This window comes from Bathycoccus prasinos (genome assembly GCF_002220235.1).
Source record: "Bathycoccus prasinos genomic : Chromosome_15".
Classification (NCBI taxonomy): domain Eukaryota; kingdom Viridiplantae; phylum Chlorophyta; class Mamiellophyceae; order Mamiellales; family Bathycoccaceae; genus Bathycoccus; species Bathycoccus prasinos.
The window spans coordinates 180,210-193,390 of NC_023994.1; the positions used below are offsets into that span (position 1 = coordinate 180,210).

At 48.2% G+C, this 13,181-nt stretch overlaps 7 protein-coding genes across 7 annotated transcripts; 2 read left to right on the plus strand and 5 right to left on the minus strand.

The window, feature by feature from the left end:
* Window positions 1-112: 112 nt before the first annotated feature.
* Window positions 113-1,309, minus strand: Bathy15g01020 (hypothetical protein SELMODRAFT_89499; the record flags this gene model as incomplete). Its single annotated transcript, XM_007508834.1, has 1 exon — window positions 113-1,309. One exon carries the CDS (start codon window positions 1,307-1,309, stop codon window positions 113-115), a length of 1,197 nt encoding a protein of 398 aa, XP_007508896.1.
* A 172-nt stretch (window positions 1,310-1,481) lies between these two features.
* Window positions 1,482-2,399, minus strand: Bathy15g01030 (the record flags this gene model as incomplete). The annotated part of the gene is made up of 1 exon (XM_007508754.1): window positions 1,482-2,399. One exon carries the CDS (start codon window positions 2,397-2,399, stop codon window positions 1,482-1,484), a length of 918 nt encoding a protein of 305 aa, XP_007508816.1.
* Window positions 2,400-2,642: 243 nt separating this feature from the next.
* Bathy15g01040 (amine oxidase) lies at window positions 2,643-4,082 on the minus strand (the record flags this gene model as incomplete). Its single annotated transcript, XM_007508796.1, has 1 exon — window positions 2,643-4,082. One exon carries the CDS (start codon window positions 4,080-4,082, stop codon window positions 2,643-2,645), a length of 1,440 nt encoding a protein of 479 aa, XP_007508858.1.
* Window positions 4,083-4,375: 293 nt separating this feature from the next.
* On the minus strand, window positions 4,376-5,275 carry Bathy15g01050 (the record flags this gene model as incomplete). Its single annotated transcript, XM_007508820.1, has 1 exon — window positions 4,376-5,275. The coding sequence occupies one exon, from the start codon at window positions 5,273-5,275 to the stop codon at window positions 4,376-4,378; it is 900 nt and encodes a 299-aa protein (XP_007508882.1).
* A 186-nt stretch (window positions 5,276-5,461) lies between these two features.
* Bathy15g01060 (unknown protein) lies at window positions 5,462-6,736 on the plus strand (the record flags this gene model as incomplete). Its single annotated transcript, XM_007508721.1, has 1 exon — window positions 5,462-6,736. One exon carries the CDS (start codon window positions 5,462-5,464, stop codon window positions 6,734-6,736), a length of 1,275 nt encoding a protein of 424 aa, XP_007508783.1.
* A 204-nt stretch (window positions 6,737-6,940) lies between these two features.
* Window positions 6,941-11,743, minus strand: Bathy15g01070 (predicted protein; the record flags this gene model as incomplete). Its single annotated transcript, XM_007508845.1, has 1 exon — window positions 6,941-11,743. One exon carries the CDS (start codon window positions 11,741-11,743, stop codon window positions 6,941-6,943), a length of 4,803 nt encoding a protein of 1,600 aa, XP_007508907.1.
* A 337-nt stretch (window positions 11,744-12,080) lies between these two features.
* Bathy15g01080 (predicted protein) lies at window positions 12,081-13,022 on the plus strand (the record flags this gene model as incomplete). The annotated part of the gene is made up of 1 exon (XM_007508858.1): window positions 12,081-13,022. One exon carries the CDS (start codon window positions 12,081-12,083, stop codon window positions 13,020-13,022), a length of 942 nt encoding a protein of 313 aa, XP_007508920.1.
* Between the last annotated feature and the right edge of the window lie 159 nt (window positions 13,023-13,181).

A 13,181-nucleotide genomic window follows, 5' to 3' on the forward strand; every position in this document is an offset into this window, starting at 1 on the left:
CGTTTGGTATAGCAATGCAATTCTAGTCTAGTCTACACTTCTAGGTAGTAGTTCTACGCGTGCGTTTATTCCGTGCAGGTCGCTTCTTTCGACGAAAGCTTTCGGGTAGATTTTATTGAATCCTCGCGGTGAACCACACGTCCTTGTCGCACCTCACGTGCACGTCGGTCACTTTTGTCCTCGACTCGTCCTCAAAAGTAGTCTCGTTGCTCGAGCTTATCTTCCGGCCCATTTCGAAGTACTCGTAGTTCTTTGCGTTGTCTTCTTTCTTGTTGTTTTCGAGGTTCCATTTCAATCCGCTCGTCCACACTTTCGTCTTTCCGTTGAAGGGAAAGATCCCCAACGATTTCGCTGGAACTTTAAATTTCAACACCGTGTACCCTCTTCGTATCGGGAACGAAATCTGTATCCCGAGCTTTTCTTCCTCTTTCGCTCCGTTATCGTACGCGTCGTAACACACGTAACTCGGACCACCTTTCAACAAGCCGGGCGCTTTCAAAATCGCCGATATGTTCGCAAACTCGTGATCGAATCTCCCGCCCATGGCGTTGAATATCACCACGTCCGATACGACCGGGTCTCGATAACTATATTTACCTCTCTCGAGAATAAAGTTCAAGCACTTCTCCATATCGTTCGTATCTTGGTCTCGACTGAGGTCGATCAACTCCCCTGAAACTATTCCTTCTTTTTCTCCACCTTCTGCCGTAGCAGCGGCGTTAGGAGTCGTCGCGCCCGCATCATCATCAAACCGCAGTTTCCGCAATTGCTCTCGGTTCACGAACGGTACATTCTCCCGCTTTTCTTCTTTCACTTCTTCGACCCACTTTTCTTCTTCCCCTTGTACGAAAAGAGAACTCTTTTGGAAAAGAGTTCGTCTCTTCTTCTTTCTCGTTTCCTCAATCTGGTCGTCTTCATCTTCCTCTTTCGACCGCGACGACGAATCCATATCTCCAACTATATAATCCGCTCCAATCCTCCCCCCACAACTTAACGCCTTAACGAAAGCGTTCCCGCCGAAATCAGCCGCAATTACTGGCACCCCATCGTTCCTCCACAAAATATCGCTCTTAATTTTCAACTTTTTCGACTCGTTTCCATCGTTATTCAAAACTAACACGCAGGTCATCGGTACCGGGTTCGGGGAACTTCCGTCCCGAATTTGCTTTTTCTGGAAAACCATCTTTTCGGATTTCCGCTTGATTAACTCGTTGAAGTCTTTGTTCGTCGGTAAGTCGATCAAGACGGACGAACAGACGAGCTCGCTCGATGGGTACGCGCTCGACGGTTGAGGTTGGTCGAAGTTCATTTTAGCAGCAATAGCAGCAGCTTATAAAAGTTGTTCAGAATCAGTTCATTTGTTGTGAGGAGTTTCGTCGAACAAACAAGAGGAAAATACGCGACGAGCAAAGGCGCACACGTTTTCTTTCAACTGTATGTATGTGTGTGTTTGTGTGTTGTATATATTACTCTGATTCTTCTTATTCTTGTCCGTGAATGCGTGGCAATATCTCGCCGTGCTCGTATCGCCAACCTGGTGGGAGAGGACAGTTGTTGTCGAGAAGGTATTGTAAACATTCGGGTTGATTTTTCTCGCGAGCGACTCGTATGGCCGCAGAGTTCCAAGGCGCTTTGGCGGTTTCGTGCAAGTACTTCAAACAGTCTAAGTGGCCGTTCTCGGCTGCCAACTTACACGCACAAAAAAGTCCGTCTCCGTCATATTCATCAAATTTACGTTCAACAAGATATTCGAGTATATGAAGATGACCATTTTCAGCCGCCCAAGCGGCAGTACCCGAATCCCAAGGCGCTTTGACTTCTTCGTGTAAGTATTTGAGCATCTCGAGATGACCTTTTAAGGCAGCATATGCACACGCACTCGTATCGACAGGACACTCATTTGCAACGCAATACTTTACCATTTCCAGATTACCTTGTTCTGCGGCCGCATTAATCGTATTTTCATCCCACTCACACTCTTTCTCCTCTCGCGCCCACTTGAGCAACTCGAGTTTATTCGTTTCAGCAACTTGCCAGCAGAAATATGGTTCATCTTTCAAGTACCTCGGCCACAACGATTTATGCTCCCACGCAAACTCCAACGTAGATATTGATGACATCTCTTTGACTATGAAACTCTTCTTCAAATCTCTTGCACGAGACGATCTCTTAATCAACTTTCTCGTCTCCGTATTCACGTCGTAAAAGAATTTGAGATCCGTCCCGTTGAGTTTACACATCACATGCTTCTCCACGATATCGCGACACGCGCCGCCATTTAGCAACGCCTCTCTGAACAAACGCCACAACAGTAACGGTTTATTCTCAAGCGCCGCCACGATGCTTCGCGCGCGTTGGAGTCTCTCGTGTTCCTCTTCCGTCAAGTATTCGGAGGACATGAAGAGATCGCTTTTTTAATAACGCCAATATTTATTTTTTCCCAAGCTTCTTTTTCTTCTCTTGGAATCCCCTATTTTTTCTTTCACATGCTGGTCATATTTTAAGCGCGTGGTTCCCCGCGCACACGGGCATTTAATGCGAAGAGCGACGAAATCAAAAGAGAGTTTGAGAGAGAGAAAGCGAGCACACATACAGGGTTGCAATATTTCAAAGAGGCACGCGCTATACTTTTGATTTTTTTATTACATTTTCGATTTCGCGTACTCGGCGCATCGTCTCCCGCTAATCAAGGCACCGTCAAACGTCGCCGCGTCGCGATGATCGCCAGCTAAGTAGACGTTTTTCATCGCGCCGCTTTCGCACGTTTGCTCGAACGCGGTTTTGGAGCTCCCTTTTGCCGATGGGGTTTGTATCGGTTGTGCGAACGGGATGCGGTAGACTTTTAAGAGTTTGAACGAACTCGTGATGGACTCGCCGAACCAGTCGGAGAGTTCTGATTTAACCCGGTCGCCAATTTGTTCGTCTGAGAGTTCACTCGGGACGCCAATGATAGAGGCAGAACACAAGTGTTTCCCGTTTGGCGCGTAAGTTGGAGAGACGACGGACGGGAAGCAACAGTTGTTGACCAACGTTTTCTTCCCTCCTCCTCCTTTGTATTTCTCGCCGTCCAAATATAACATCGCGTTTTCCGCGTCGTACGGTTTGTCGCAGGAAAAGTACACGCACGTAGTCCCCACGCCTTTTCCTCTTTGCTTATCTTTCGTGCCGAGCAATCGATCGCACTCCGGTCCTTCCACGGCTAAAATGACTTTTTTACCTCTAATAATCGTCTCCTCTTCTTTGTTCATCATTTGCACGCGCACTTCTACGGCGTCGTTTAGATTTCTAATCTCCTGGACTTTTGCATTCGCGTGCACGTTCTTCTCGTCTAACCTCCCAACCAACTGTTCCGCCATGGCCCCGATTCCTTTCGCGGGTAAACAATTCTCGCCCAACGCCAACGACCGCATGACGAAATCGAACAACCTCGAATCCGTCGTCAACTCAGGATTGAAGAAAATCCCACCCAAAAACGGTCTAAAAAACCTATCCACCATCTCCTCGCTAAAACCAAACGCGTTCAATCGTTCCTCGATCGTTTCCGAACTCTCTCTTTGCATCGGATTCATCCGTAACAATAACGTCTGAAATCGCACTAAACCGACCAACACTTTATCCAGCGGCGACCCAATCTTATGATTCGGAAGTAAACTCGGCAGCGCGTCCGAAACGTGCCGAAACGGATCCGCGACTCGATAAAACTGATTCTCAAATCTCACGTCCGCGCCGGCGTAAAATTTCCTCAAATCTAACGCCTTGGTATCGAAAATTTTATTACATTCTTCGTACGAGGAGAGATAGATGGCAAACCCACGGTCTAAGATGTACCCGTCGACGATATCCGTTCTCGCTCGACCGCCAAATCCGTCCGAGGATTCTAATAAAACGTACGGAATGTTTTTTGTTTCCAACTGCACAGCCGCGGCTAAGCCAGCTAACCCACCGCCGATGATGATAATCCCGTTATTATCGTCATCAGATGATGCTGTTTTTTCATCACTTTCATCATAATCGTCGTCCTTGTTCATAATAATAGGTGATTCAGATTCTGACGATGATGACATCGTCGTCGTCGTCCTCATCGCCTTTCTTCTTCTCAAACGTAAAGAAGAAGAAGAACAACGATGATCATTACTCAGAATAATACTCCTTCTTCTCTCAGTAGTATTTGAAGTAGTATTACGATTCTTTTTCGTCGCATACGACGCAAAAGAAGGAGACAAAGAAGGAGATAAAGTCGTCATCATAAAGCAGAGAAAAGAGTCAGTCGGATGTGTCACTTTTATTATTATGAGGGAAAATTTTGTTTTCTTTCAACTACTGTACATGTGTGTGTGTGTGTGTTTGTGTGTTGTATATATTACTCTGATTCTTCTTACTCTGGTCCGTGAATGAATAACTCGCCGTGCTCGTATCGCCAACCGCGTGGGAGAGGACAGTTGTTGTCGAGGAGGTATTGTAAACATTCGGGTTGATTTTTCTCGCGAGCGACTCGCACGGCCACATAATCCCACGGCGCTTTGGCGGTTTCGTGCAAGTATTTCAAACAGTCCAAGTGGCCGTTCTCGGCTGCACTGATACACGACCATACGTCATAATTATCATACTCACGCTCAACAAGATATTCGAGTATGTGGAGATGACCATTTGAAGCCGCGTAAGAGGCAATATCAGAATCCCAAGGCACTTTCGCTTCTTCGCGTAAGTATTTGAGCACCTCGAGATGACCGTTTTCGGCAGCATATGCACACGCCGTCTCATCGATAGGACACTCGTTTGCCACGCAATACTTTACCATTTCTAGATTACCTCGACGTGCGGCCGCAGTAATCGTCAATTCATCCCACTCACACTCTTTCTCCTCTCGCGCCCACTTGAGCAACTCGAGTTTATTCTTTCGAGCAACTTCCCAGCAGAAATCTGATTCGTCGTACAAGTATCCCGACCACAACGATTTATTCTCCCACGCAACTTCCAAAGTCGATATCGACGACATCTCATCGACATTAAATTTCTTTTTCAAATCACTCTCGCGAGATGATCTCTTCACCAACTTTCTCGTCTCCGTATTCACCTCGTAAAAGAATTTGAGATCCGTCCCGTTGAGTTTACACATCACATGCTTCTCCACGATATCGCGACACGCGCCGCCATTTAGCAACGCCTCTCTGAACAAACGCCACAACAGTAACGGTTTATTCTCAAGCGCCGCCACGATGCTTCGCGCGCGTTGGAGTCTCTCGTGTTCCTCTTCCGTCAAGTATTCGGAGGACATGATGAGATCGCTTTTTTTATAACGCCAATATTTTTTTTTCAGTCAGTTGTTCTTGTGTGCTCACAAATTTTTTTATTCGAACAACAATTTCATTTATTCCTCTTTTCTTCATTATTCCTCCGTTCGTTAGGGGAGAGAGAGACTAAAACGCTTATTACTACTATGCCTAAACTCAAAAACGGGGAAATGGTGGTGGTCAAAGTAAATTTGACGATGATGATGCGCAAGAGTACTACTAATACTACTAATAATACTCATCTTTTGCGTCGTCGTTTTCGTCGTCGGGAGGGTGTTTTGCTGAGCGCTGATTTGGAGGAAAAACGACCGCCACACGTTTTTTCCCTCGTGGGAGGAAAAAAGAGGGTGCCCACTTCGAGGAAGCAGAAGCGGAAGAAGTTTACGTCGTCGTCGCGCTTTGACGACGACGATGATGCAGGATTCTTCGAAGGAGAACAACAACAACAACAAAAACAACAACAACGAGAGCAGGGAACGGCGCTTTTTTCCTCTTTCGATGATATCCTCCAAGAGCACTCCGGGTCGATTGAAGACGCGTTCACATCCGAGACGCAGTTTCAACGGTATTCGTTCGAACGTGTGGAGCGAGAAGATAGGAAACTGGCGACGAATTTGCGTCGATCGGCGTCGACGTTTTACGTCGTCAGTTCTGTGTTGTTCGTGTTACGGAACGTGATCGTTCCAGCGAACGCGAATAGGAACGAGTTTTTGATTGTTTTTGATGCGGTGTACACGTTCATTTGTTTGGCGTTTTTCGCGTCCAATCTGGCGGAAAAGGAGCGCATAGGAAAGAATAAAAGTTCGCGGTCGGCGTTGTTGTTCGGAAACGCCGCCGTGGCGGCGGCGGCGAATTTCGTGATTGCAGCTGCGACGATGGATATAGAGCAAATTGATGAAGTTTTGATTGAATCGGCTCCGCGATCGAAGGTGATCCTGTACGCGTTGCCGTCCATCGCGTTGGTGGCGTTTCAAGTTGGTTTGGAATTGTTCGGAAAAGACGACTCGGCGGAGAAGAAAGCGACGGAGGAGACGATCGTTCGCGCGGAGGATATTCAAGCGACGAAAGGGATAGATAAGAAGATATTAGGGGTTAAGAAGATAACCGTGAAATTGAAAAATATTGTCCCGAATTGGATCACGATGGGGAAGATTGCAAAACGAAGCGTGCGACCGCTCCAATTCGCCGGAGCGATTTTAGTGAACATCGATCTCCTCGAGAGAACGATGCTGGCGATTTCAACGGGAAAAAGCGACGCGTTCGTGTTATTTCACGGATCGTGGACGAGAGATTTAAGTTCATTCGGGTCGTACGCTTTCGTATTAGCGTCTGTGATGGTTTTCATCCAAACGTCCGCTGAAATTCAGATTGAAAGAGCGAAGAAATTGTACGTGGATGAATTCGAGTCGATAGAATCGCTCGAAGAGGTTAACAGAGACCCTTGAAAAAGAATCACACTACTGAGTATGTACAACAAAAGGAAGGAGACGATATTATTAGTAGCAACGAGAGATACTTCATTATTAGATACGCGCGCGCGATTATTATAACACAAATAATTCTTAAAACAACAATTCTCTTTCTATCCACAACAGAGGAAAGAACGTTTTACGAGACATACACAACAGTTATCATCATCATCATCATCATCATCTGTTGATCGCAATATTTTCCGTAGCCAAAGATACCTCGTGCACAGCTAACGCCAACCCGGGGAACAAATGCATCAAGTACGCCGCCAACAACGCCTTCCTCTCCGCTCTCGACGCGCGCTTGAGATTCGTTTTTTCTAAAAGTCCATCCGGCAACGAATCGATCGCCTCGCCAAAATTCCGGGCTTCCACTAATGCGTCAATCATCGCAATCATTTCTTTTTCGTTCGGCGGGTGTTCGTAGGCATTTCGACAGAATCGCAACAAATCGGCAAAGTTGTTCCCGTACGGTTTAACTCCAATAGCTTCAGTTTGGACGGTTGCTGCGGACGTGATCGTCGCCGAACTACCGATGTTGTTGGTAGGTTTCTTGTTGTTGTGCAGGTGGTCGCCGTTGACGTTACTCTTCATCTTCTTGCGATTCGAATTCGCGGCGTGGCTCAATACTCGCTCGAGAATTTTCGAATCGATTCTGCGTTGCCAGTCCGTGGAATCCATGTTTACTGCCATCAAAAGCGCCCCACGATCGCTACTGCCCGCAGAACTGCCTTGATGTAACATCGCCGACGTCGCGAGTTTATCTAAGACGCTCGTCAACGATTGGTTACCCGAGGATGCGCCGCGTTCGTGTAACACGCGCACGCGAAGCATGGTTTGTTGGTTATTCCACAACAGAGGGTGTGCACACACTTCCGAGGCAGTCGGTCGAACTTTCGGGTTCGGGTCTAACATGGCCGATAACAGGTGTCTCGATTCCACTTGACGCCGCGGGCTTAATCCAGGCGTTCGCATGAGAATTTGAAGATTTCGCTTCCCAGCGATGATGTCTTCGTCCGACGGTTGTTTGTTTGGATCCAAGCCAAACGGAGAGGATAAGCCGGTCAGCACGAAAAAGAAGCACACGCCCATGGCCCATATATCTGCGGCAGGCGTTAACGGTTTCCGTTGTAAAATCTCCGGCGCTCTTCCGGCGAGCAAAATGGACACCCCGTATTTGTTAAACGTGGACAAGGAATATTGATCGTGTTTCGACCCGTTCCTCGATTCTTTCGATAACTTGACGCCTAAACCAACGTCAGCGATTTTCACCTCGCCATTCGCCGTCACCAACAAGTTTTCTGGTTTCAGATCGTTGTGCGTGATGCATCCTTGTGGTTTGGAGGCGTCGTGGAGCCACTCGATGCCGCCGGCGACGCCTTTCAACAATCCGACGCGTTTGTCGATTCCTAAAGTTGCGTTTTGTCGACTGACGTGTTCGCGCAAAGATTCTGGACACAACTCTAACGCGATGAACACGTTTGAGTTTGTAATTCCCCAACAGTGGAAGAATGGTACTTTCGGCGATTGGTTCAACGCAGTCATCAATTCGACTTCGCGTTCGACTAATCGGACCAATTCTCGTCCTTTCTTTCCCGGAGGTCTGGCGATGCGTTTTACCGCGACCGCGTGTCTCGCGCGAGACGTGTGTCGCACGTAGCCTCTAAACACGTACGTGCCAGCAGAACCAACGCCGATAACCTCTTCTTCGTTGTAAATGATGGAATCGCCAACTTTACGCCACGTCGTCGCAGACGAATCTGCGCCGCTCGTGCTATTGTTATTGGTTTTTTCGTCGTTGAACTCGGACGAGCCGGCCGCTTCTCCGGCACCGTCGTCGTCTGGAATAGCAGACGCCCACACTCGAATCGCTTCTTCTTCTTCTTGCGTCATCGCTTCAAATACGCCCGAACTTCCAGCTTCGTCTTTGCTGTTGCTTTCAAAAACTGGACCGCGTACACCGACACCCGCCATGGCATCGAACCGGACGCGTTCTGTTCTTTGTCGCATAGAATTCAACGTCGCGAGATCTTGGGCTTTCTTCTTGTTACTTTCTTCTGCGCCTAACGAGGAACTTGCATTCGCCATTCTTTGTACTTGTTCGTGCTCCGCAGCGGTAATTTCCAAGGATTCGCGCAAAGTCGCGAGCATTTGCGCGGATTCCGGGGTGACCGATCCGCTTTGCCACGCAACTTTCGATGCCATGAAGTACGCCTTCAAACGCTTATCACCGCCTTCCAACGCATCTTCGGCTTCGAGTTCTTCCAGAGCAATTTTCGCTCTTCGCAAATCAATCTTATCTTCCTCGGCTGTGAATTTCGCCTCGGCTTCTTCGATGGCGAGTTTGATGTTTCGTTTCGATCTCGAAGCGATCGCATCCTCAACTCTTCGCAACGATTGCCATTTTTCCAGCACGATTGTCGCTTTGACGACTTCTTCTTCTAATTTCCACGGCCACGCCGAGGCTTTCGCTCTTCGAATCGCTTCTTCGAGTTTCATGACGTCCAATTCGGCGACGCCGCCAGAGGCTAAATCGCCGCCGCGTAAGTTCAGCTCCAACGCTTCCACGAGACCGGCTTTGACGCCTTCCATCTCTTGCAACGCGGTCGTTCTCGACTGAACTCTGGAAACCAACGCGTTCAACTTCGCCGCACCTTCTTGCGTCAAAGGTAAACCCGAAGAGGCTAAATTTGTCGCGCGAAGTAACAAATTTTCTAAAGTTGGAATCGAATCGTACGTTCGCGACGCTTCGTCGGCTAAGGTTTTCCGCATATCGGATTCTAAAGCGATCGCTTCGAGCGCAAACTCGGCTAACTTAATCGCCGTTGCTAATTGCTCGCGTTCAGGAGAACTTTCTTTGACCATCACACCGTCTCGCTCTTTCGCGCTCGCTACGGACGAATCGTTACTCACAAACGGATCGGCATCGAACGACGACACCACCATTTTTTCTTTTCTTCCTTCGTCTTCATCATCATCATCGTCGTCGTCGTCGTCCGATTGACTGACATCCACGGATTCCGATGTGGCAGAAGACGCCGACGACGACGAAGAAGAAGAGGTGGAAGAGGACGAGGTTGTCATTTCTTCGTCTTCTTCGTCGATGGAAAATTCGACGTCTTCATCGTCATCATCGCTGCTAAATGGGTCCGCTCGACGTTCCTCTCTCCGTTTGTTCCTCAGCATCTGTTTTCTTTTTCTTTCCTTGACCATTTTCGACAACTGCGCCTTTTCCTTCTCCAACTCTAAACTTTGCCGTAAAATCTTCCTCGCGCGTTCTAACGTCGCGACTAACCTCTGTTCGTCCATCGGCACCGCCACGCACTGCGATTTCAAAGCGTTCGCTAAACTTACTTCCTCCATCGCGAGCGCTTTCAAACGAACGTCGCGTAACATCTGCTCGCCGTCTTCGGCGACCGCTCCTACAGCTTGCGCCTCGCGAATGGCTTCCTCCAACGCGACGAGAGATCTTCCCGTCGGATCGTTCTTGGCCAACGCAAACGCGCGATCGACTTTCTTCTTCGCCTCGACGCGTTTGACGGACCGTCCGAGTAAAATGCGAGTTCGTTTTTCCATTCGTTGCTTCAAGTTTTCCTTCTCTTCCTTTTTCGGTTTCCCGGATTGCACGGCTTTGGCTAAAGAGTCGTCGAGCCAAATCGTTAATGCGACGAAAGGCACGTTCTTTTCCAACAACGTCTCCGCGCATTTGACCATCGCTTCGCCGTCGGATTCTGAGGCGTTATCGTTTCCAGGCGCGGCAAAGTGTATTAACACGACCATTTTCTTTTCGCCTCGTTTGCGTTCACTCAACGCGTCTTTCGTGCCTTGATTCATCTCAACCACAACATCTTCTTCTTCTTCGTTTAACGCGTCCACCATGTTGTTCCCGTAACTCTCGAAATTAAACGGCGCGTCTGGCCACAACAAATCAAAACACTTTTTCAAATCGCTCCTACCTAAACCTTCGCTCGGTAACAAAACTGTCATCGTCTCGCCTTCTCTCCTCCCTTTTCCGCTCAAACCACTGGCGGCTCGTAAAGCGCTCGCGGACATCAGCGCTCCTCGCAGCGCCAACGCCACGGTGGGCGCCGACCACTCTTGCCAACTCTCCAGCGCGATTCGTAAATTTGACAATAAAGGATCGTTGCTATCGTCGATATCTATTTTCGTAACATCATCGATTTCACCACTCGTCATCTCTTTCTCCATGACCGATTTCCTCCCCATAGCCAGCTCTTTCCTCCCTCGAAACTTTCTTTCGTGCGCTCGAATAAACGGAATCGGCAAATGCATCGCCACGGACGGACTTTGCCCTCTCACCAACTTATTCGCTGGAAAACTCGTCACTTCGTTCACGATCGTATCCGAAACCTCTTGACTCGTCAACGTCGTCGACGTGGACGAACCTAAATGCCAGGCAAGAATAGCCTCGAGCGGATCCATCGTCGAATCTTTCGCCACCGGCGGCGGCGCCGACGACGTCGCGTCCGGGGCAAATACATCTTTCGCTTTCAAAGCTAAATCGTTCAGTGTCTTCGAAAATCCGAAGCCTCCTCCTCCTCCACCTCCTCCTCCGTTGTTGTTGTTGTTTCGGCTTCGATTATATATATCCTGTTCTCCCGAAGAAGAAGAAGAAGAAAGTTTCTCGGAGGAAGAACCGCCACTGCTCGAGGAAGAAGAAGTCGTCCCATGAGTAGTGTTCCTTTTCCCGTTGTTGTTGATGTTGGGAACACCACCACCACCACCACCGTCTCCGCCGTGGTCTTTCGTCTTGTTGTTCTTCTCCCTCTCGTCGTCGTCGTAGTTGTTCTTATTACTACTGCTGCTCTTAAAAACGTTCTTCTTCCTGCGAATCCTCGCGTTCCTCGCCGTCGTTCTCTTTGACACCAACGAAGCCAAACCGCGATGTTGTTGTTCGCGATGAGAGACGAGCGCACGAGAGGACAAAGAAGAAGAATATGAAGAAGAAGAAGAAGAAGCCATCGTCTCGCTCTCTCTCTCACTCTCTCTCTTTCGTGCTCTTATTATTATTAGTAGTATTACAGAAAGCGCTGTCGTGTTAAAGAAGAAGAGCGTCCAGAAGAGAGAAGAGAAAAAGTGTAATGACGTTTTCTAAAGCTTTTTTGAGAAAAAACCACCTGCGTGAAAAAAAAAAAAAACAGAGGCGTAAAAATCGCTTTTTCATCATCATGCAGAAAACACCCCTGCCTGAAAAAATTTCATCCGACCAAAACTCACGATGGAGCTGTCAGCTGTGTAAAAAACAGTAGTAGTGTAAAATCAAACCTGTTGTCTCTCCACAGTGTATCTGAGACGTTGCATGCGCAGGAGCATCTTTGTCGGCTTTCACAGAGCGGCGTCAAAGTCTTTAGCACATACCACTTTTACGAATACTACTCGCGACAAGAGTTTCACGGAAAACAACGCAGTTTTCTTCTCTTTGTGTTTGCGGTGGTTCGCGTCTTCTTCTTCTTCTTCTTCTTCTTCTTCTGTTACGCAAAGGGAGGAGGGATACAACGCGTCGTCGGGGATTGCATCGAAATCATCGTCGTCGGTCGTACGCTGCGATTTGCGAAGAGGAGGAGAGAAAAGCGCGAGCAGCAGTTATTCGCATTCCACAGAAACAACACCAACGAGCAGTGGTAAGATAAGGAGTACAAAAATCGTCGACGACGACATGACGGAACAACAACCGAAGAAGAAAAATAATCACGTCGTCTTCGTCCTCGGTGGCCCCGGCGCTGGGAAAGGCACGCAATGCGCAAACATCGTCCGCGACTATAACTTCACGCACCTCTCCGCGGGGGATTTACTGAGAGCACACATGAAATCCGGCACAGAGGATGGAAATATGGTCGCACAAATGATCAAAGACGGAAAAATCGTCCCGAGCGCAGTGACGGTGAAACTCTTATTAAACGCGATGGCAGATTCAAAATCGAATCGATTTCTGATCGATGGGTTCCCGAGGAACAAAGAAAACCGAGACGCCTGGGTCTCGGAAGCCGGGTACGATTGCGATTTCGTCTTAATGTACGACTGCACGGAAGAGGTGATGCTGGAAAGATTGTTAGGACGAAACGAAGGGAGGACGGACGATAACGTGGAATCGATCAAGAAGAGGTTCGTGACGTTTCGAGAGAGCTCCGTGCCGGTGGTGGAGTTTTACGAAACCTTGGGGAAGGTGAGGAAAGTCGACGCGATCGCGACGCCGGAGGAAGTGTACGAGAAAACGAAGGAGAGTTTTGCACAGTTCGAATAGATACAGAAGAAATGAGAGAGGAAAACGAGAGAAAGGGTGAGATGCGTATGAATCTTAATGTAATACATGCTCCTGAGAAGAGAACATCGAACATCTTTAACAACGCGAAGGAGATATTCATTTTTATCCGCGCAAAAAACACACTCCTTCTTTGTTCGT